The sequence below is a fragment of the Artemia sp. Qi Xiang Cuo genome, chromosome 5 (assembly GCF_049724085.1).
Source record: "Artemia sp. Qi Xiang Cuo chromosome 5, ASM4972408v1, whole genome shotgun sequence".
NCBI classification, from domain to species: Eukaryota; Metazoa; Arthropoda; class Branchiopoda; order Anostraca; family Artemiidae; genus Artemia; species Artemia sp. Qi Xiang Cuo.
In genome coordinates, this window is record NC_142798.1 from 75,618,322 (window position 1) to 75,641,000 (window position 22,679).

Genomic DNA, 22,679 nt, shown 5'->3' on the forward strand with positions numbered 1-22,679 from the left:
ATGATATCTTTCATTGGCTTGACTATCTTTTTCAATTTTGTCCATACGGGCCTGATGAAGTATTTTATTGGCTTGACTATCTTTTTCAATTTGATCTATATCATCCTGTAATTTTTTCATATATTCTAGGTGCTTTCTTTCACTACTTTTTCTATGGGCCTCTCTGGCTATCCTCTCTTTCTTCATGAAATTTAATATATGTTGTGTCATATCTATTTGAGTACTTTTTGCGAGCCTTTGCTGGATCTCGATTCAACACTGCTCCTTCTACTCGGACTACTTTGATTCCGTCTCTCATTATTTCTTCTTAATTCATTTTCTGAATCTGTTCGTTCTCTATACGGATTGTCTCTTTCTTTATAGGCTACTCTAGCCCTTTCGTCCTGTTTTCTATTCTTTCTAATTTCATGTTTCTCAGCCTGCATTTTTCCCTCATATTCTCGGTGCTCTCTCTCAAAGGCCTCCATATTAGCCTTTCTATTTTCCTACTTTTTCTATGGGCTTCACTCACCCTTCTCGGTCTTGAGTCAATCTCATCTCTGTCCGATATTATTTCAAAATTCCGTTAACTTCAAATTACCTCTTCACTCTAAGTGAAAATTCTTTTATCCATGTAACTTCCGGTTTCTCGCGAAAAATTGCTGCGTGTCAATTAACCTTATATTTTTGCACACTAATTAGTTGCGCGATATATTGATTCGTAAATGTTTCTATTATGATCTAACAAGGTAGAGCCCATAAGAGATCTTCATAATTCTATTAATTGATTCCGTATTCTTTTTTCTCTTTATATATGATCACAATAGGCTACTATGTAGGCTCAATTAACTTGTCTCTTCGAAAAAGCGGAATTCTTTTACTATCAGGTTTACTGATAGGACCTTTTCTTGCTGCAACCAATGTTCGGGTTTTTAGCCACCAATATTATACCGGTAGGCCACGATGCCACCAGTGTTATAGTGGTAAGCCACAATGCCACCAGTATTGGCGTGGTAATGTACGGGTATCACCACTTATTGGAGGGGAAAGCCCCGACCCCAAATTATAATGTGATGCCCGCGTCTACCACACTGGTTCTGCAAATATCGGGCTTGGTACTGCACTATTCACAATATACCCTGACCTAGAGTATGATAAACGAAACCGAGTGGTCAAATTATCACTTTATAAGGCCATTTGTACTCGCTTTTAGCTACGACTGATGATACCCAACCCTATCCTTGGAGGTAGAGAACCCCCCTGTCAATATAATAATGACGGCATCTCGTAACTGTGTTCATACCCTGCCTGGGTTTTGGGAAAATTTAGTACACAGTTTGTAGAAAATACCTTACTTGAATTCTTCCAAACGGTCACATATAACAACCAAAAACATATGCGTCCCCGAACGGGATCTAAATGCAGACAAACTCTAAAATAATATTCTGTACACAAACTTTGTATAGGGGTGGACCTTCGTTTGGCCCAGCCAATCCTCTCAATCCCCATTCAAAAACCATTCCACTTTTTCTTAGCTTTATCTTTCAATGACTCTAACCAGGAAGTCCAATATAGAATTTACTTCAAAGCTTACTTATTGCAAAACAACTATAGCTTATAAACGAGACTTCAAATTGCCATTGAAAATTATACTATAGGCAAATCTAAGAAAATGTAATTACGGAACGAAAACAGGTCATTTATCTGAAAAGAAAATAAACAGGAGTGGAACCCCAACAATCATACTTACATTTTCCAAAATCCCAGTAGATTCTCCAAAGTTCTTTTTAATCTTTTAGGTTGATTGTTTCATTGGAATTGGTCAAATGGAGCTCTGATCAGTGTTCCGACTTATCCGACAAATGACATTGATAAAGAATATTGATAAAGAATTTACCCACTCTGATACTTAGATTTTGTCAATTTTATACGTCGTATCTGACAAAAGATGTTGATAAAAAAATTTATACACTCTGATACTTAGATTTTGTGAATGCTATCCGATGTATCCAACAAAAGATGTTGATTTCTATGTTCAAAAAATTCCCCCAAAAATCAAAAAGTTAAAAACTTGTAAGTCCAAAAAATAAGAGTCCCAAAAACTCTGAGTCTAAGAGTTTCTAAGTCTAAAAAATTCAGAGCCCAAAAAATTCTGAGTCCAAAAATTGTAAGCCCAAGAAATCTTCTTTTGTAAGCCCAAGAAGAGTCCTAATAAATTCTAAGTCCAAAAAAATTTCAAGTCCAAAAATTCTTATTAAAAAAATTATAAGTAAAAAAAAGTTAAAACGGTTCATAAAAGAGGGGAGGGGGCAAAAAATTGGGGGGAGGGGCATTGGCGTCCTTGGGGGTTGGGGCATGGCTGACTACGTTCTGTCCTATCATTGCCTAAAATGTATATGACTTTATTAGTTCGTCAAATCTATAACCCCATGACTATTTGATTTTTCAGGACTGTTCTGGATTTCTATATTAAAATTCTATTCTTGGTTCCTTTTAATATAGTGCATTTAAACCTCCACTTTATAACCACTTAGTGTAGGATTCCTATAAAAATGTAAAATGGATGTCATCCAACCCAAATAAAAAATTTATTCATTTAACTCTCAATGGATTCATCTTGTCAATCGTACTCATTCAGATATTTGAAAATGATATGCTGCCCGTTACAGAAAAAGAAAAAAACAGTTTTTCGCAAGGCCAAAGAAATTAATTGTGTAAGAATTCATTGCACTACTAACTCTCAAGGCTAGAGAGTACAATGAGATTCAAGAGTGTATGGCCTTGATACAGTTCATTGACTCCAAGAGTACCTGGCCTTGATAGACTTCACCGATCCTCAAAAGTGCCTGGCCTTGATAGAGTTCACCGATCTTCAAAATTGCCTTGGAAAGGTGCCAGGGAACGTAAAGTACCTTAAGTATAATCTAGGACTCTACTATTAGTTGTTACCAAATTTCTATTTTTTTTTTTTTAGAGTTTCGGTTACTATTGCCCCGAGTCACTCCTTACCCGATTTTTGACAACTCTACGATAGGTTTCCCTGATATGATAATTCTAATGATGGGAATTTCATTAATATCGCTAGAATTTTTGGGGGTGTTTCTCCTCTTTTTCAAAAACCAGGCAAATTTTCTAAGGCTCGTAGCTTTTGATAAGTACTTTAAACTTAATGAATTTTATACATCTGAAATCAGCATAAAAAACTGATCTTTTGATGTATTAGTTGTTATCAAATTCCCTTTTTTAGAGTTTTGGCTACTATTGACTCAATCAAGTTTTATTTATAGTTCGTTTCAACGAACTGTTTGATATCCTTTCAAAACACTTTAACTGGAAGTTTAAGAGCAAATGAGCAAAGATCAGAAGAGCAAAGAGCTATTAAGAGCACATGTGAATAGATAGCCCTTTCCATTGTCGAGGCACTATGAAAAAAAAAATACAGTTTTAATCACATTTAAAAGATTAAAGTGAACAGAAATCACTTGATATAATATCTCAAACCCGAAAAGAGAAAAAATTAATATGAATGAAGAGATAGAAACCCAAATTTTCTGAAACCACAGCGACCTATGATGCCAAACTTAGACAAAGCATATGATTATAAACGGGGTCACTGGGAAACTCCTTTTAAATACTTTGCTGCAATATCGGAAGTATGCAGCTAGGACGGTGTTTAGGAGGGGCCCAACCGTTTCCACAAGCAGAAGGGGGTCAATAAAAAAAATCTTATTTTGCCAAGCCGTCCTATCCAAGTGGATTGATGTTCAGTATAAGGGTCCTTTGTTCGAGAGGACGAGGGTTCGAATCCTAGTGTACTCAATTATTTGGTTTGGGACGGGGGTCAGTGGCGTGGCTCTTTAGGCTCAAGCCGCGTCAACTCAGCCTTAAATGGGTAATTGGACAAATCTGGGGATGGTAAACAGGACAGGTGTGCGAAAGCACAGGATGGTTGACCCCCAACCCCCCATTGCACTTCCTGGCTGAAGGGCTAAGAAACAAAGATCAGTACCGCCGTAGGGACTGTAAAGTCCAATGCCGTATTATTTACCTTTTATTTTACCTTATTTTGCCACATAAAAAGCACACTTTTGCTCACTTGTACTGTTGCATTGTGTCGGGCCCATTCTTGTTGAGAAAAAAATATTACGCAGGCGACGAGACAAAGTTTTGAAAAATATCTGTCTTTGACCTCCAAAATTGAATGGTGTCTTCAAGGTCACAAATAAAACATAAGGTGATTTTGTGGCAGAGCATTAAAAGGGGTTCTCAATTTTCAATCTGATTTTGCGGTGTCAGTACCACAGTGCTACTAATTAACCTTAAAAACTGCTGGCAAACATACAAATTTGATGTTGTTTAGGATTTGGACTACCCAGTTAAATATTTTCCTGTGATTTATGTAGTAATGAAGCCCCGCAGGGGATATGCCAGAGGTTTTGGTGATCCCATAAAAAATTCAGCGAGCCATCCCGCTATGAAAACCACCTTAGTCAGAATATATGGGGCACTGAAAAGTGGGTGGCATTCTAGAATTTAGCATTCGCTACCACCCTTCTTCCCTGGTTTGATCGTGTTTCTCACAGCCCCGACGAATTTTGTGTCAGAGGCAATGCACTGCAAAAAATTCATGCGCTTCAAATATGCAAAAAATGCGCTGCAATTAAATTATGCCTTTTCAAAATCAAAACAATCCTAAAACCCAGTACAAGATTCCACTGTCATGCCCGACAATTTGACCCTTTGTAGATTTAAAATCTTCATCCTTATGGCCCCTCCAATAGATTAGGATTTCTCACCACAGCCTATCACCCGAGATAGCTACCACTCACCTTGTGTCCTGAATCAAAACCTTATAGTAAGTATGCCTTAGGGTTTTTGTCCCTCACCGAGTCTTTTAAGCTCAACAGCTCTAGAAATGGAGCCTATAGGAATTACTTTGGTCTTCACCCCTCCCATTGGGAATTCTTCAGCTCTTGCCCCCTTCCGAAGAAAAAATAAAATGAATGAGGTATCTGCTCTTCTGATATAAGTTAATGGGCTGGAAAAGACCTTCACAAAAATATAGGCAACACAAAAAGCTTGTGTGAGCATACGAACTGACCTTTTCTTGGGTAGAGGGGGGGATTTATCGAAACAGCAAAAAAGGTGCGTTTAAAAGAGAATATAAGGCTTTTCTTTTGATGCAAATGGAAATTAATGAGGAGTGGGACCACAGCCACGAAAGCCCGTGGCCAGGCTTAGTACGACCGTCTAAAATTAAAAAATATCAATCCCTTCAAGTTGCTAAATTTTTAGCAATTGCGAGTGACAGCACATTGACAAATTTTGTCGACTATAGTTGGGTAAGTACGATTAAGTATCAACCCAAATCATTGTTTCAATGATTTGAAACAATGCCAAGAAGTCAAATCGTTTTAATTATCTACTCTTCTCTTGTAATCATCGTTACGAAATACCCAATAATTACGTTTGACATAGTCACCTCTTATAGTACCCCAGAGACAGTTAAAATATAACCTGATTTTTTTTTATTGGGCACGTGAAAACCTACACAGTCATATATATTTTAAAAAATAAAGAAAAGACGTGATTTTTATTGAACAGTTTTATTGCAAGCAATTTGGGAGGTTTCGCTTCAAGCGGGCTTGTCATAAAAAAAAAAGTTGAACGTGATTAAAAAATACTCAAAAAACAAACTAAAATCATATGGCACGAATAGAATAAGAAATTGCTGCTGTTGATGTGGGTGCTGTGGTGTTGAGGCTGTGATTTTTAAAAGTCAACAGATGTATAGTGTTGGATGGAAAAAATTGTTGTCAAACTTAGGGAATCAGTTTCGCATATTTCTTGTCATGGCTCTGCGCGGAAACATGACAACACTGCTCTGTAACTTTAAGATTGCAAAAAATACAAAAAGAAAATCTTAGAAAATTATGGTTTTCAGGTATGAAAAGACGTAAGATGAGTGAAGAAGGGTAAACATTTTTAATTTCATGCCCTTGGTTTTTTAGCATTTATGGGAAATACCTGTGGACACAACAATGTATACCATTAGTATATCTTTATTTTGATCTATTTTATCGTAGATCTTTATTATCGAATGGTAGATCTTTAGTCTCTTATGTAGGAGATGTAAATAGGTTTTGAAGGAATGATAAATAGGAAAAACTACACATCTCGCAGACGTTACTAATCAATGCAGATTGACCTGAAGTCACTTTCTTTCGTTGCAAATGTGTTTGATTTTTGTATAATAGAAAAATAAACTGCTAGCTGACTTTGAGAGTATGATGTTGTTAAATACTTTTTTTCTTGCAGACCGAAAGCAAAAATGTGGTCAAACACTGAATGTGGACGATATTATCTTTGTATTGGTAAGTGTATTAATTTGGCTAGTTCCTCTAATGTTTTTTATTTCACGGTTAAACCCCATCTTTGTTCTTAAAACTCTGTTTTTCTTCATATAACGTATCAGAGCCAGAAGCAGTAATACCTGATAATCACTTCGGGTAAAACCTCAAAGTTAGCAGCTCTCTCTCTCTAGCTCTTTCTCTCTCTCTCTCTACATATGCGAACCGGCTCACTGAGAAAGTTGTTTCTTCAGGTTATCATATTACTACAGAATATGATTGAATGCGCTACTGCCTCTAAAATCAGTTTAGCTGCGCTATTCTGCTTTGTGGTATTCTGCTTCGCGCCATCTGCAACATTAATTCAATTCTATCTGCATCATAGATGCTATGCACAGCTTTAGAGACTTAGCTGCATTCATTGATTTAAACACAACTTTATTCCTGATAGAACCTTCTAAAGCTTATATTTGGAGCTTAATCTCAGCAACATCAACAGAAAACTACAAAATTGTAACCGTTTTCTTTTCTTCTTTTGTTTTTAGAAAAAGATGTCTTTTGAGGGAATTTAGGGCATTCAACGACCTTCCTCCTAATAGTTGATGGTGCAAAACCAATTGTATTTGAAAGGTTGAAACTCTATAAATTTCAATGTACAATACAAAAAAAAAATCAGTTCTGTCTGTTCTGAGAAGCAATATCTGTTTCTCATTTTTATCTTCTTAATTAATGCTTGTAACACCAATTCTTTTTTTTATTACCAATTCTTTATTATTATTTTTTTTTTGTTTGATCTTGGTCGCAGCGAAAGATGCAATCTAGTAAAGAATGAACCTTAGTCACAGTAACCAAAATATAAAAAAAACACTTTTGGAAAACAAATTGTCTTGTCAGAAAAACTGCCCTTTGTAGCTGATTAAATAAAGAAAAAACAAGTTTTTTTCAACTGAAAGAAAGGAGCAACATCAAAACTTAAAACGAATGGAAATTGTTACGTATAGGCTATGTGGGGGGTTTTGCCTTTTTCAACTCCTCGCTTTTCACGCTCAAGTTTTTTAGTACTTTTAAAAAAGCTCATTATTGTTCTAATTAAACGACCCTTGTGTTTTAGGCGTTGTTCTTAAAGAATGGAGACAGTCTGCCCTTTGTAGCTGATTAAATAAAGAAAAAACAAGTTTTTTTCAACTGAAAGAAAGGAGCAACATCAAAACTTAAAACGAATGGAAATTGTTACGTATAGGCTATGAGGGGGGTTTTGCCTTTTTCAACTCCTCGCTTTTCACGCTCAAGTTTTTTAGTACTTTTAAAAAAGCTCCTTATTGTTCTAATTAAACGACCCGTGTGTTTTAGGCGTTGTTCTTAAAGAATGGAGACAGTCTGCCCTTTGTAGCTGATTAAATAAAGAAAAAACAAGTTTTTTTCAACTGAAAGAAAGGAGCAACATCAAAACTTAAAACGAATGGAAATTGTTACGTATAGGCTATGAGGGGGGTTTTGCCTTTTTCAACTCCTCGCTTTTCACGCTCAAGTTTTTTATTACTTTTAAAAAAGCTCCTTATTGTTCTAATTAAACGACCCTTGTGTTTTAGGCGTTGTTCTTAAAGAATGGAGACAGTCTGCCCTTTGTAGCTGATTAAATAAAGAAAAAACAAGTTTTTTTCAACTGAAAGAAAGGAGCAACATCAAAACTTAAAACGAATGGAAATTGTTACGTATAGGCTATGAGGGGGTTTTGCCTTTTTCAACTCCTCGCTTTTCACGCTCAAGTTTTTTAGTACTTTTAAAAAAGCTCCTTATTGTTCTAATTAAACGACCCTTGTGTTTTAGGCGTTGTTCTTAAAGAATGGAGACAGTCTGCCCTTTGTAGCTGATTAAATAAAGAAAAAACAAGTTTTTTTCAACTGAAAGAAAGGAGCAACATCAAAACTTAAAACGAATGGAAATTGTTACGTATAGGCTATGAGGGGGGTTTTGCCTTTTTCAACTCCTCGCTTTTCACGCTCAAGTTTTTTAGTACTTTTAAAAAAGCTCCTTATTGTTCTAATTAAACGACCCTTGTGTTTTAGGCGTTGTTCTTAAAGAATGGAGACAGTCTGCCCTTTGTAGCTGATTAAATAAAGAAAAAACAAGTTTTTTTCAACTGAAAGAAAGGAGCAACATCAAAACTTAAAACGAATGGAAATTGTTACGTATAGGCTATGAGGGGGGTTTTGCCTTTTTCAACTCCTCGCTTTTCACGCTCAAGTTTTTTAGTACTTTTAAAAAAGCTCCTTATTGTTCTAATTAAACGACCCTTGTGTTTTAGGCGTTGTTCTTAAAGAATGGAGACAAAATTCAAATATTTAGCGTAAGGAATGAGGTCTTGAGAAGGGGGCAATCCCCCTTGTATACGTAATTATTTCTGTTCCTTTTTAGTTTTAATGTTGCTCCTTAGTTCCAGTTGAAAAAAATTTGTTCGTTTAATTTCCGATCCTTTTTAAATAATGCCAGGATATCTGGCTCCACCTCAACGGAAATACTCCTCTCCCCGTGGAAATATCCTCTAGACAGTTCAATCCCACTTAAAATTTGCCCAAGACAATTACCCTTAACATCTCCAGTCTGATACAACTCAACCTCTGGCCTATGAATAAGTTTGTACTAGCGCTGACTGGAAGCTCAAAATATGCTTCTCGCTTCGCTGATAGTTTCCATCTTGTACTGTAATATCAAACAGTTCGTGGTAACAAACTGTAAGTAAGGAGCGACCCGGCTCAATAGTAACCGAAACTCTAAAAAACGGAATTTAGATACCAATAGATACATCAGACGAATCAGATATTTTATGCTGATTTCAAATATATAAGTTTCATCAAGTTTAGTCTTACCCATCAAAAGTTACACGACTGATAAAATTTGTAGTATTTTCCAAAAAAAGGGAAAACAACCCCTAAAGTCATAGAACTTTAATGAAAACCACACCATCAGATTCAGCGTATCAGATAACCCTACTGTAGAGGTTCCAAGCTCCGATCTGTAAAAATGTGGAATTTTGCATTTTTTGCCAGAAGAAAGATCACGGATGCGTGTTTATTTGTTTTTTTTTTGTTTTTTTTTTGTTTTTCTTTTCCCAGGGGTGATCGTATCGATCCAGTAGTCCTAGGATATCGTGAGAGGGCTCATTTAAACGAAAATTAAAACTTCTAGTGCCCTTTTGAAGTGACCCAAAAAATTGGAGGGCAACTTAGCCCCCTCCCATGCTCATTTTTTCCCGAAGTCCCCCAATCAAAATTTTGAGATAGCCATTTTGTTCAGCATAATCAAAAATCTAATTAATATGTCTTTAAGGATGACGTAATCCCCCACAGTTCCCGGGGGAAGGGCTGCAACTTATAAACTTTGCCCATTGTTTACATATAGCATTGGTTATTGGGAAGTATACAGGTGTTTTCAGGAGGAATTTTTTTCTAGTGGGGGGTCGGAGTAGGGGTTCCGGGGGAGGATCTTTCCATGAGGATATTTCTTTGGGGGAAGGAACATTTCAATGAAGGGGGCGCCAGATTTCCCAGCAATATTTAAAAAACGATCAGAAATTAAATAAGAAAACAAGTTTTTGTCAACTGAAAATAAGGAGCGACATTAAAACTTAAAACGAACAGAAATTATTACGTATCGGCTATGAGAGGGTTCGCCCCCTAGTCAATACCTCGCTCTTCACGCTAAAGTTTTTTAGTACTTCCAAAAGACCTATCTATTCTAATTAACCGGCCTTTGTGATTCAGGGGTTTGTGATTCGAACTAAATTCGAACTTTAGCGTAAAGAGCGAGGTATTGACTAGGGAGCGTACTCTCTAATATACGTAATAAAAACATAGGAATATAGAAATTCGTTACGTTAGTTAATTCGTAAGTTACGTCAGAACAAAATTTCGAGCAAGCCAATAAGCCAAAAAAAGGAAAATTAATATGCGAATTTTGTTTTAATTATTTATGTACGGTGAGCCAAAATCAAAGCTGCATTAATTCAAAAACGTTCAGAAATTAACTGAAAAAAAAAGTTTTTTTCAACTAAAAGTAAGGAACGACATTAAAACTTAAAACAATTAGAAATTATTCCGTATATGAAAGGGCTGTCCCCTCCTCAACGCCTCGCTCTTTACGCTAAAGTTCGACTCTGTCTCACAACTTTGTTTTTTAAACCAATAAAAAACTTTAGCGTAAAGAGCGAGGCGTTGAGGAGGGGACAGCCCCTTTCATATACGTAATATTTTCTGTTCGTTTTAAGTTTTAATGTCGCTCCTTACTTTCAGTTAAAAAAAACTTGTTTTTTTAGTTAATCCTAAACTAAAGGTGATATCTGTATGTTCTAATAATTTTACAGGATTTAAGTTTTAAGTGAAATTAAACTTTTTAAAGTTTTTGTGGTCTCGGTTTTCGGCGTTAAGTTTGTCGAAGGTTCAATTAATTTGTAAGTATAAAAACCACTCAAATGAGTGGCTTTCAAATGACTTCTTAAGCATATACCTGCGACTTTCCAATGCATTATTAGTGCTGGACACAATGCAAATATCTAGACATCTGTACTGTGGTACTGGAGAAAAAAAGTAGACTTATCAGGGTTTCCAGCTTTTTTTCAAAATTCCCATAACTTTTTCAAAATTCCCATAAATTTGTTTCCAATATACATTTTTGCAATTTAATATGAAACGAAATAATAGCTCTCATTCCTGAATCTGCTTTAACGGCAAGTTTCATGAAAGATATTTTTTTTTTACAAGTTATTAAGCTTTTTGGCTACTATGGACCGTGATTTTCTCTGTACTAGATTGCAGTTATTACTGCAGCCATGAGATTCAAGTGTCTTGGGGCCCTGGGCATGAAAAGTTTTGCTAATTTCAAATACATAAGACAGGGGTTGAGTTAAATGGGGGTTGAATCATAAGTAATTTTGTCCTTATATTATTTAAGAGTCATCAAAAGTTATCGGAGGGCACCCCCCCCCACACACACACACTCATAAGGTCTTTTTCTCAAATGCATTCGATCAAAATTTTTAGATATTTTGCCTGAAATAGTCCAACGATCAGTTCACAAAAACTTTGGGGTTAACATAACCCCACTAGAGCTGGGGGGGGAAGGGTTATAACTTATTCCCCGGGGATATCGAAGATTTTTGTGGAAGAACTGGTCTTATAACTTCGGAGGGGACTCAAATTATTAGGAATTGAAAGTTCTAATTCTTTTTTAAGAGTCAAACGTGAAAAGCTAGTAACTAGACTCCCTCCTCCAATCCAAGGCTATAAGGCTCCAATGTTTATTATTTTCCCCCTAGAGGCAACTCATATGGAAGGGATGGTCGTTTAAACTTTGGAGGGGGCTCATCCGATTGATAATTGGAAGTTATAGTTACCTTTTTAAGAGTCAAAAGTGATCAGAGGACCTCTAACCCCCCCCCCAAACAAACACACACACAAACGCCGTATTTCCAGTCACTATTAAATTTTGAGGCTCGTTTTCTGGACCAAAACTTGTTTTTTTTTTTAACGTCCAATCAAACTGAATACAACAAACACTGAACCAAATGTTACTGCCAAAAAGTTCAACTAAGTCCAGCCAAGATTTTTACAACTATAACTCAACAAATTTTTTGTAGAAATACTCAAAATTCAAATAGATTTGGCCAATTTTTTTCCAATTTGACTAAAAGCTTTCTACTGTCGTCCATTTGCTGGCGAACAGTATTAGCTAATAGTTTCTGTTAGTACGGCAGAAACAGAAATATTAGCTAATAAAAATTGTTAAAAAACAATTCGTAGAAACGCAATAATTGGGCGGGCTTTCAAAAAAAAAGAATTCAAGCTGGAAAATAAAAATTATATGTTTCAGGGATTGTGTGTGGGTTAAAGAAGACCTCAAGGCAGCAAAAAAAAAAGAATAAAACAAAATAAAAACTTGTGAAATTGTTTAAGTCAAAATAGCCGAACAGTTTTTGTCTCTGATTAGTACGAGAATCTAATATCTCCAATGTGTTACTGCCAAAAAGTTCAACTAAGTTCAGCCAAGAAATTTTTCAGAAAAACTGAGCCAATCAATTAAGCGTACTTGTTTTATAGATTGAAGGTATAAATTTCATTCTTTTAGCCCGATTTGACTATTTTATACCCCGCCATAACATGTATTTGAAGAAAGCAGCCCGATTTGATCTAGACACACAAGGTCGGATCAAAATTAATATTTAGAGGAGGTGCATTAAGGAAACTAGAACTGATTCATTGTCCCCCCCCCACCTTGTAATTATTGAAACTTTCAGAACTCTGAGAAGGGTATACCTGTAAAACTACCCTCTCGGGCCGAATCTGATAGATACATTTAACCATTTAATCATTTGAACAAATTTCAATGAACTAGGTATTGTCATTTAAATCGAAAGACTTTACTATAATTTGCGAACCTCCTGTATGTCTCCGAAGGAAGAATAATCGCCAAAAAATCACCTAGAAGGCTTATCCTTCGTAATTTGAAAATCTAGTTTTCAAGTAGGCTAAATCTTTCTTATTTGTGTTTGTTTCGAAATAATGTGTAAATAAATTAAATTATCAGCGGAGAAATAAGATGTTTATGTCCGAAGTGTGGGGAAGAAAATGGTGATTTAATTTATTTTTTATGTTTATGTAAGTAGTTAAGAGGTTTCAGAGAGGATTTATGGTTCGAAAGAGAAGAATGGGTGGGTAATATATTAAGAGATAGAAATTTTCTGGGGATAAAGAATTTGGGACAGTTTATTGGACTGGGCATTGAGCATAGAGATAATTTTCTTTAGATTTTATTTTATTTTATTTTTGTTATAATAAGGGTGTTTTCATTTATTATTTTTCAAGTGTATTGTGTATCCCAGTATCATATCATATCATATGTTCTTCACGCAATTTGGAAACGCTTCGTTTGTCTGTAATTTAGTCTGATGGGAAGATTGAGGGGAACTGTACATCACGCTTATCAGTAAAATTGCTTTAGTTCTATTTCCTTTTCAGACGGCGAAGTTTTCGCATTTAAGTGTTCTACTGGCCTACTTTTTGACATTAAACGACAGATTTGTGACCGCAAATCTGAAGTTGACAACTGTGACGTCAATTCAGGTAAGTCCAAATTAATGTTAAATTGTCAAATTTGCCACCGAAAAAGTATTTATGAGGATGGGATTCCAATAGAGTCAGAATATTCAACCACTGGTTTTGCAAGTGAAAGTATTTTAAATCTTTTACTTTTTTTTATAAACAACGTATTTTAATAATGATGAAGGCCGCACTGCCTTTTCATCAAAATCTTTATTGTCGTCTTTTATTGAAAAACATTTTCTTTGCCATTATAAGAAAAATGGCGAGTTTACTGGACTCATCATACATTTTTCAGTCATTCATTTTTCAGTCAGTCATACATTTTTAGTGCCCCATTCTTTCGTAGCTTTTTGTTATATAGAACTTAGTGGATTATGTGTAGTGCTCCAGGAGAATAGGTAATGTTTTTAGAAACTGCAACAACTTAGTGTAGAGTGAATCACGCCCCACAGTAACCAAAAGCTTGAAAACATATTTTGGGGAAAAAATGAGAAAATTTTCGTTTGTTTCATTGTGACTCGGGACTTTGGCATAAGCTTATCTGGATAGTAAGACTTTATTGCGAAAATATTTTTTTTTTTACCAATTTTTTTTTTTTTTGAAACCCATGAAAGTGTTGGTGAAACATGCATCAATAGAATCACCATGGTAAAAAAAACTCTTGACTGGTGGCTTTGAGCCCCCCCCCCCATGTTAAAGAATAAGGAAGCGCGCTTTTTTGCATGATTAGCGGTAATTATATTTTGGCGAAGGCTAGGAAGATACTACAAGGTCGTGAGAGATTTTTAATTTCCCTATTGGAAGCTACTACTCATATCTTATTACTATGCATAAATTTATATATATAAAAAACACTGAATGATTACACTCGCTGAAGCATTAATATGTGGTCTGTTTGGGTTACAACCACACGAATTGTAAAAGAAAAAAAAATAGAATAAGAAAAAAATTCGTAATTAATAATAATAATAATAACGCAAGAATAAATTGTGTAAGCTTTTTATAGAAGACTTTGTCGTAGAAACTTCAAAAAGGGCTCATTTGATTGGAAATTTAAATGGTTAGTGCCCCTTTTAATAGTTGAAAGTGATTGGAAGGCAACTAACACCCCTTCCACGTCCACCATTTCCCTAAACACATCCAATCAAAATTTTGAGATAGCCATTTTGTTCAACGTAGTTGAAAGTTCTGGTAATTATATCTTTGAACATGACACTCCCCCCCAAGTTCTTCAGGGCAAGGGTTATAAAATATGCCCTGGGGCCATATATGGTTCTTATGGAAGGAATGCTCGTATAAACTTCAGAGAGGACTCATTTGATTGGAAATTGAAAGTTCTAGTCCACTTTTTAAGCGGCAAAAGGTATTGGAGGGTAACCAACCCCCTCCCCACCCTTTTTTCCCAAATGCATCTGATAAAAATTTTGAGATATCTATTTTGTTAAAAATAGTTCAAAGATCATATAAAAAAAACTCCGGGGTCGACACAACCCCCCAGGGCCTGGGGGCAGGTGTTGTAAGTTATGCCCTAGGGGCATATATGGTTCTTATGGAAGGGATGCTCGTATAACTTCAAAGAGGGCTCATTTAATTGGAAATTGAAAGTTCTAGTTCACTTTTTAAGAGTCAAAAGAGATTGGAGGGCATCTAGACCCCCCCCCTCCACGCCCTTTCTTCTCAAACTCATCTGATAACAACTTTTAGATAACCATTTAAAAGAAAAATAGTTCAAAGACCATATAAAGAAAACTCCGGGGTCGACAGAGCCCCCCCCCCCCGGGCCCGCAGGCAGGCATAGTAAGTTATGCCCTGGGGAAATATATGGTTCTTATGGAAGGGATGCTTGTAAAAACTTCAGATAGTGCTAATTTGATTGTAAATTGAAAGTTCTAGTTCATTTTTTAAGAGTCAAAAGAGATTGGAGGGCAACTAGCCCCCCCCCACGCCCTCTTTTTCCCGAATGCTTCTGATAAAAATTTTTAGATATGTATTAAGTTAAAAATTGTTTAAAAGGCAGATAACAAAAACTCTGGTGTCGACACAGCCCCCCAGGGCCCGGGGGCAGGTGTTATAAGCTATGCCCTGGCGTATATCTGGTCCTCATGAAAGTGATGCTCGTTTAAACTTCAGGAGAGCCTAATTTGATTGGAAATTGAAAGGTTGAGCTCACTTTTTAATCATCAAAAGAGATCCCAGGGCAACTAGCCCCCCCCATGCCTTCTTTTTCCAAACCCATCTGATGAAAATCCTGAGATAGACATTTTGTTAAAAAAAAAAGTTTAAAGGTCGGATAAGAAAAACTCCGGTGTTAATACAGCCCCCCAGGGCCCAGGAGAAGGCGTTCTAGGTTATGCCCTAAGGGCATGAAGGGTTCTTATGAAAGGGATGCTCGTATAAACCTCATAGAGGGCTCATTTGATTGGACGTTGAAAGTTCTATTTAACTTTTTAAGAGTTAAGAGATTTAAGGGCAACTAGCCCCCCCCATGCCCTTTTTTCGACAAACCCATCCGCTACAAATTTTGAGATAGCCAGTTTTTTTAATTTGTTCAAAAATAGATAACAAAAACTCCAGTTTCAACACAGCCCCTCAAGACCCGGGGGGTAGGCGTTGTAAGTGTTTTCCTGGGGGTGTATATGGTTCTTATGACAGGGATGCTCGTATAAACTTCAGAGATGGCTCATTTTATTAGAAATTGAAAGTTCTAGTTCACTTTCTAAGAGTCAAAGGATATCCGAGGGCAACTAGCCCCCCCCACACTCTTTTTTCCCCAAGCCTATCCGATAATTTTTTTTAAATAGCCATTTCATTAAAAATAGATCAAAGTTCAGATAACAAAAGGTTCGGTGTTGACACGACCCCCCATGGACTAGAAGCAGGCATTGTAAGTAATGCTATGAGGGCAAATATCGTCGTTATCGATGGAATTCTGGTATAAACTTCGGAGAGAGTTCATTTGATTGGAAATTGGAAGTTCTTGTTCACTTTTTAAGAGTCAAAAGAGATTGGAGGGCAACTAGCCCCCCCCCCCCTCCACACTCTATATGTATCAGAGAAAAATTTTGAGATAGACATTTGTTAAAAATAGTTCAAAGTTCAGATAACAAAAACTCCGGTGTCGACACAGCCCCCCAAGGCCCGAGGGTAGGCTTTGTAAGTTATGCCCTGGGGGCATATATGGTTGTTATGGAGGGGATGCTCGTATAAACGTCATAGAGGGCTCATTTGATTGGAAATTGAAAGTTATAATTCACTTTTTAAGAGTAAAGAGTGGTCGGAGTGCAGCTAGCCTCCCCCCGCACTCCATTTGTTTTATTCCCAGGCGTACTTCATATAGAAGGGGTCGTCGTATAAACTTCAAAGGGGGCTCATTTCAAAGGAGGCAGACTTTTTTCACTATGATATTGTTACTTTGATACCAGTTTTGACACTTTGATGAAGATTTTATTTAAGTTTAATTTTGAAATAAGGAATTTTTAAAAACTTAAAACGTTTTTTAATCAAAAACGAACAAAAATTAATTAAAGAAAACTTTCCCAAAAATTAGTTTTTCAAAGAAAAGTAAAGGTCATGTTAAACTTAAGCTCAGCAGATACAAATACCTGTTAAAATTCAAACTCAAATCGACCAGAAATTACTATTAAAGAATAAATGAAACCCAAACGATCAGAAATTAAAAAAACAATCACAGGAAAAAACATACAACAATTAATAATATAAATGAATGAATAGATCTTAAAGCGAGTAATGCTTAGATTGAATATGAAAATCAAGCTTAAAACGAAAAAAATTATTTTGCTATTGAAGCGTAAATGAAACTTTAAACGAACCGAAATTAAATAAACAATCAATGCAAACAAACATACAATTGATATTAATGTAAATGAATAAATAAGAAATCTTAAAACGAGTGAAACTTAAACTGAATATACAAATCAAGCTTAAAACGACCAAAAATCACTACAAGCAAGAGATTGGGTATCGCCTCCTTCTCTCACTGTAAAAGTATAAAACCTACTGCGTCATTGGCGCTTTACTGAGGACTATGTGCGTCTTGAACAGTCTTGGAAAGTATAAACAGCATCAAATTGAATATTTGATACGGATTATTAATTGTTGTATGTTTTTTCCTGTGATTGTTTTTTTAATTTCTGTTCGTTTGGGTTTCGTTTATTCTTTAATAGTAATTTCTGGTCGATTTGAGTTTGAATTTTAACAGGTATTTGTATCTGCTGAGCCTAAGTCTAAAACATTTATACACACACACACACACACACATATATATATATATATATATATATATATATATATATATATATATATATATATATATATATATATATATATATATATATATATATATATATATATATAATATAAATATATATATATATATATATATATATATATATATATATATATATATATATATATATATATGTATATGTATATTATATATTTATATAATATACATATATATATATATATATATATATATATATATATATATATATATATATATATATATATGTATATGTATATTATATATTTATATAATATACATATATATATATATATATATATATATATATATATATATATATATATATATATATATATATATATATATATATATATATATATATATATATATATATATATATATATATATATATATATATATCTATATATATATATATATATATATATATATACATATATATATATATATATATATATATATATATATATACATATATATATATACATGTATATATACATATATATATATATATATTATATATTTACATATATAATATGTCCAAAATGGTGAAGGTCGACTTTCACCGGTGAATGTCAACAAACACCAAATACATTAGTGAAAGATAAAATATTTCATTGCATTCTTGTGCATTCGGACCATCACTGATGTATGTCGACAATCACAGATGTGCTCTGGTGAAAGTTCAAAAGAGACGAAAAAACCATAATCCAATGAATGTCCAAAAAAGAGCAAAAACCCCAATTCTTAAAATCCAATCCTTATCTCTTATTGAGAGATTAATTAAAAAAAACTTTTTCCACAAAATAAATTTTTCAAAAAAAAGGAAAGAACTCCATTAAACCAAAAATTAACAAAAACAGAATCAAATAATCTACCAGGTGTACAACTACCACGAATCAGTATCAATAAATAAATGAAACCCAAAACGAACAGAAATTGAAATAAATAACAGAGTCATACTCAAAACGAGCAGAAATTAATGAGTAGGGTTTCAACCCCATTCTTTCTAAAACCCAGAATTTAATTTGTACTTTACTGAAAAAAAATCAAATGAATTTACTGAAAAAAATGTGCACTGTCAGTTTAATATATATATGCTGATATTTATTCCTTAAAATCTTAGTTAATTTTTTATTTCTTAAAGTTATAAAAGTGAACACATTTAAAAGAATTTTTTAGTAAAGTACAAATTATATTCTGACTTTTAGAAAGCATAGGGGTTACTCATATTAGTTTCTTCTCATTTTGAGTTTGACTCTGTTATTTATTTTAATTTCTGTTCGTTTTCGGTTTCATTTATTTATTGATACTGATTTGTGGTAGTTGTCTGCTTGGTAGATTATTTGGTTCTATTTTTGTTCATTTTTGGTTTAATGGAGTTTTTGCTTTTCTTTAATAGCTTATTTTTTGGAATAGTTTTTTTAATTAATTTCTGTTCGTTTTATATTGACATAGTCTTTTTCAAAGAAAAAGAAAATTTGAATCTTTCCGGTTTTCCTTTAAGAATTTATAGTTTGGCCTTTAAAGCAACATTTAGTTTTTAGGCATTATGGGCAAAATACATAACTGTGGGGGTTGACCTACCCAATAACCCTAAAGATTTACTTACTAGACCATTCAGCTATGCTGAACCAAATGGTTGTCTTAAAATTTTGATAGGAAGTGTCTGGAAAATTGTGAGCTAAAGAGGAGGGCTGATTGCCCTCCAATCACTTTTGACTCTTAAGAGGGCACTATAACTTTTGATTTTCATTCAAATTAGCTCCTTTAAAATATCATAATATTACTGGCTATTATAGAGCATCTCTGCCTATGTTCTTATATGCCCTATAGTGCTTATATGCCCTTTTAATACCTGCATGCATATAGGTTTTTCGTCACCGGCGGATCTAGAGGAAAATCTTGGGGGGGGGCCGTGCCGGACACAGGGCGCCAAAAACTGATTATACAGGACTAATTTGACAGCTCTTTATTTATATGAAAACACTGCCAAATATGCTCATAAAGGTAAAACGTAGCAAAAGAAAATAAAAACAGTACCACACTACACAACTAAACCCAATCGGCGAGCTTTTCTGAGAGCGAACATATCGATAGCATCGTCTGTTTTCGGCAGTTCGTCTCTGTAAGTCTGCATGAGTAGTAGAGCCTCCAACCTCTCTTCAGTCATCGTGCTTCGTATTGATGAACATGTCCTGTCAACCTTTGAAAACATTCGTTCTGCTTCACAGGTTGACACAGGAAGCGTCGCGAGAATTGTCAACAATGCGAAGATGTTGGGAAATACATTGTCCTGACAACTGTTCAGCGCTGAAATAGCTGTTTTCGGTTTTTGCACGGTTTCCTTAGACCAATACTTGTTCCAAATCTCGAAATCGGTTTTAACGTCTATCTCCGTACCCACGAGCAGCTCCTTGTACTTTTCGTACCCTGGCTGAACGTCCTCCCAGCGTTTGCCATTAACCACAGCCGGGATCAAAGCTGAAAGTTTTGCAGCATTCGTAAAATGGCAGCTGAACCGCTCCGTAAAATCAAGGAGCATGGCGTCCAGGGCTGGAATAAATGCCACCATCCTATAATGACTTTCTGGATCCATCTTGGGTACCCCTGCCCGGTATGTAGAACGTGAAGCTATGCGTGGCTGCGTTACCTTGATGGTAACATCAATCTTATCGGCCATTTTCAGAAGATCTTCGTAAAGCAGTCTGAATTTGGTTTCGGCATGTGACCGCATATCTTCCAGCATTGCCTTCACGCTGCTAATGAGGGACAAGGCTCTCACGAGGTGACCATCCTTCTGTTGTAGTGACTCGGCCAAAGGTTTCATGATCGACGAAAACGAATTCAAGCAAACCAGTCCTACGAGTGTATCTGATTTTTCAATGCAGGATCGTAATGCATAAGCTCTGCTACTTGCCTCTCGATCGTGCCATCCTTCCATCTCCTGCAGAGCAGAAACGATCGACGGAAGGGAGTCCCAAAACCTGCTGATTGCTTCGTGTCTCTCTACAAATCTCGTGGTACAAACACTGACGAGTGTCTCTGTTTTAGCTTTGTTCGCGATAAGATGCTTTTTTAGAAGTCTTGTTCTCTTGGCACTTGAGCTGAAGTGAGAAAGTGTGTCTCGAAGAACGTCTTGGGCATTGCGCAGAATGGGAACTGAAACTATCTTTGAACATGAGAGATTTGTGGCATGGCTCACACAGTGGAAGTAATCTGCCAGTTCACACTGGCGTTTAACTTCAGCAGCAGCACCATTTGTCAAGCTTGCCATGCTAGCAGCTTTGTCGTATCCTTGACCAACGCACTTTGACAAATCCAGATTTGACTTCCTGACCTCACTCAACAGCAGCTTCTCGAGGCTCTTGCCGTCTAGCTTCTCTTCGATGCTTCTACCATCGTCACTTTCCTCATCTCCAGCGAGTCTTGACAGGGTTTGAAAGGCATCGACAACTGCAAAGGGATCTTCTCGAATCACGTATCCCTGCTCGGTTTTACACACATAACGACAAACAATGACCATCAGCTCCCTGGTCTGCCTGTCTGTTGACTCGTCCGCAAGAAGACACCAAACCGTTGCTTTGTTTGCTTTTCTCACTACTTCGGTTTTTATCATTTCCCCAATTGTTCCAATCAGTTCATTCTGGATCTGTTTACTCGTATATTTGGCGTTGCTCGGTGCATTTTCAAGTAAATTTTTAAGTTGCGAGTCTCCACTCTGAATCCGATACCGAAGGAGGTGGCGGAAATTCCCGTCGTTTACTGCTGTAATGACATCAGAGTCTTGGATATCAAGTTTGCCATCATCACGGTGGCCACGAAGGGGGATATTCTGTGCCCCGCAAAGCTTGACAGTTTCAACAACGCTTCTCAAGAGTGCACGGTTCTGCTGTATTTGCTTGACCCTTTCACAGTCCAGAGTATTCCTGATATCTTGATCTTGACTACCGCGCTGAAACGTTGTTAGCAGCGCGGCAGCTTTTTCCTGGCAGTGTTTGTGAAACTGTGCTTCAGCATGGTTTGTCAGCGCACCATCTTTCCCGGTAAGTTTCGAATAGTCTTTTAGCGGTTTCAAGACCAACTTTTTCCCATTTTTTGCCCTCCGCCACCTCCAGATAAAGCCGACCATCCTCCTCCGCTTTTGTTGGTCCTCATCAAAACACAAACACTGCACCAAAGGCCTTTGTGGTCTGGATGACGACTCACTGCAAGCCAAGGATACCGGGCAAGATGTTCGGTATTCAAGCGACGCTTGACTTCGCCACCTTTTCTCTTTTGTGTCAAGACTGGAAGATCAGATTGGTTCTTCGGCTTCCACCTTTCGTTCATAAAAAACATAATTTCGCCAGAAGACAACTGATTTCGCTCTTTCAGCAATACTGCAATACCAAAGTCATTCGACGGCATGAAGTCAGTTTCAGGCGAAAAAATAGCGCTTTGATTCTGCTGCGGGTGCGGGGACTGTGAAATCAGTGTTGGGCTATGTACCACCAAGGTTTGAGTACTGCTTCTTGATCCTTCAGTCAGCTGATCAGTGTGTGTCGTTTCACCGAAGTTTGTTATGAAGGCCGTCTGTGAAGTGGACGTAGTTGTTGGTGACAGTTCGTTCTCCTGGCTGAATGCGTTTTTGTGCATTCCGAACGTCGACTCAGAGTGGGCATCAGAAGTTGCCGTCGTCTCAACATCTAACAAAAAAAGTTTCTCTTTTAAAGTTTGCACAAGACATTTATTGTAAACGTATATACACTTTGTATAATGGCTTGCTTTAGTAGATTTAACTCTGAACATGGTGAAGGCAGAATTGGAACTAAATTTGAAAATAAACTGAATCAGCAACATTAACTTTAAACTCCCCCAACAATCTTGAACTTTCATACCCCATAACTATTTCTAGGAAACCCGGACTTTAAAATAAAATACCACCCTAAACATCACTAATTTAATTTGCAACCCCAAGAACCGATCCCCGAC

The 22,679-nt window shown here is 36.0% G+C and overlaps 1 protein-coding gene across 1 annotated transcript in view; it reads left to right on the forward strand.

Annotated features, from left to right (window-relative positions):
• Positions 1–22,679, forward strand: part of ChLD3 (Chitin and LDLR binding deacetylase 3) — a 78,604-nt gene that overhangs the window by 15,632 nt on the left and 40,293 nt on the right. The window contains exons 3-4 of the mRNA XM_089089944.1: positions 6,298–6,353; positions 13,340–13,444. Of these exons, the coding sequence (XP_088946070.1) occupies positions 6,298–6,353; positions 13,340–13,444 (161 nt within the window). The remainder of the gene's footprint in view (positions 1–6,297; positions 6,354–13,339; positions 13,445–22,679) is intronic.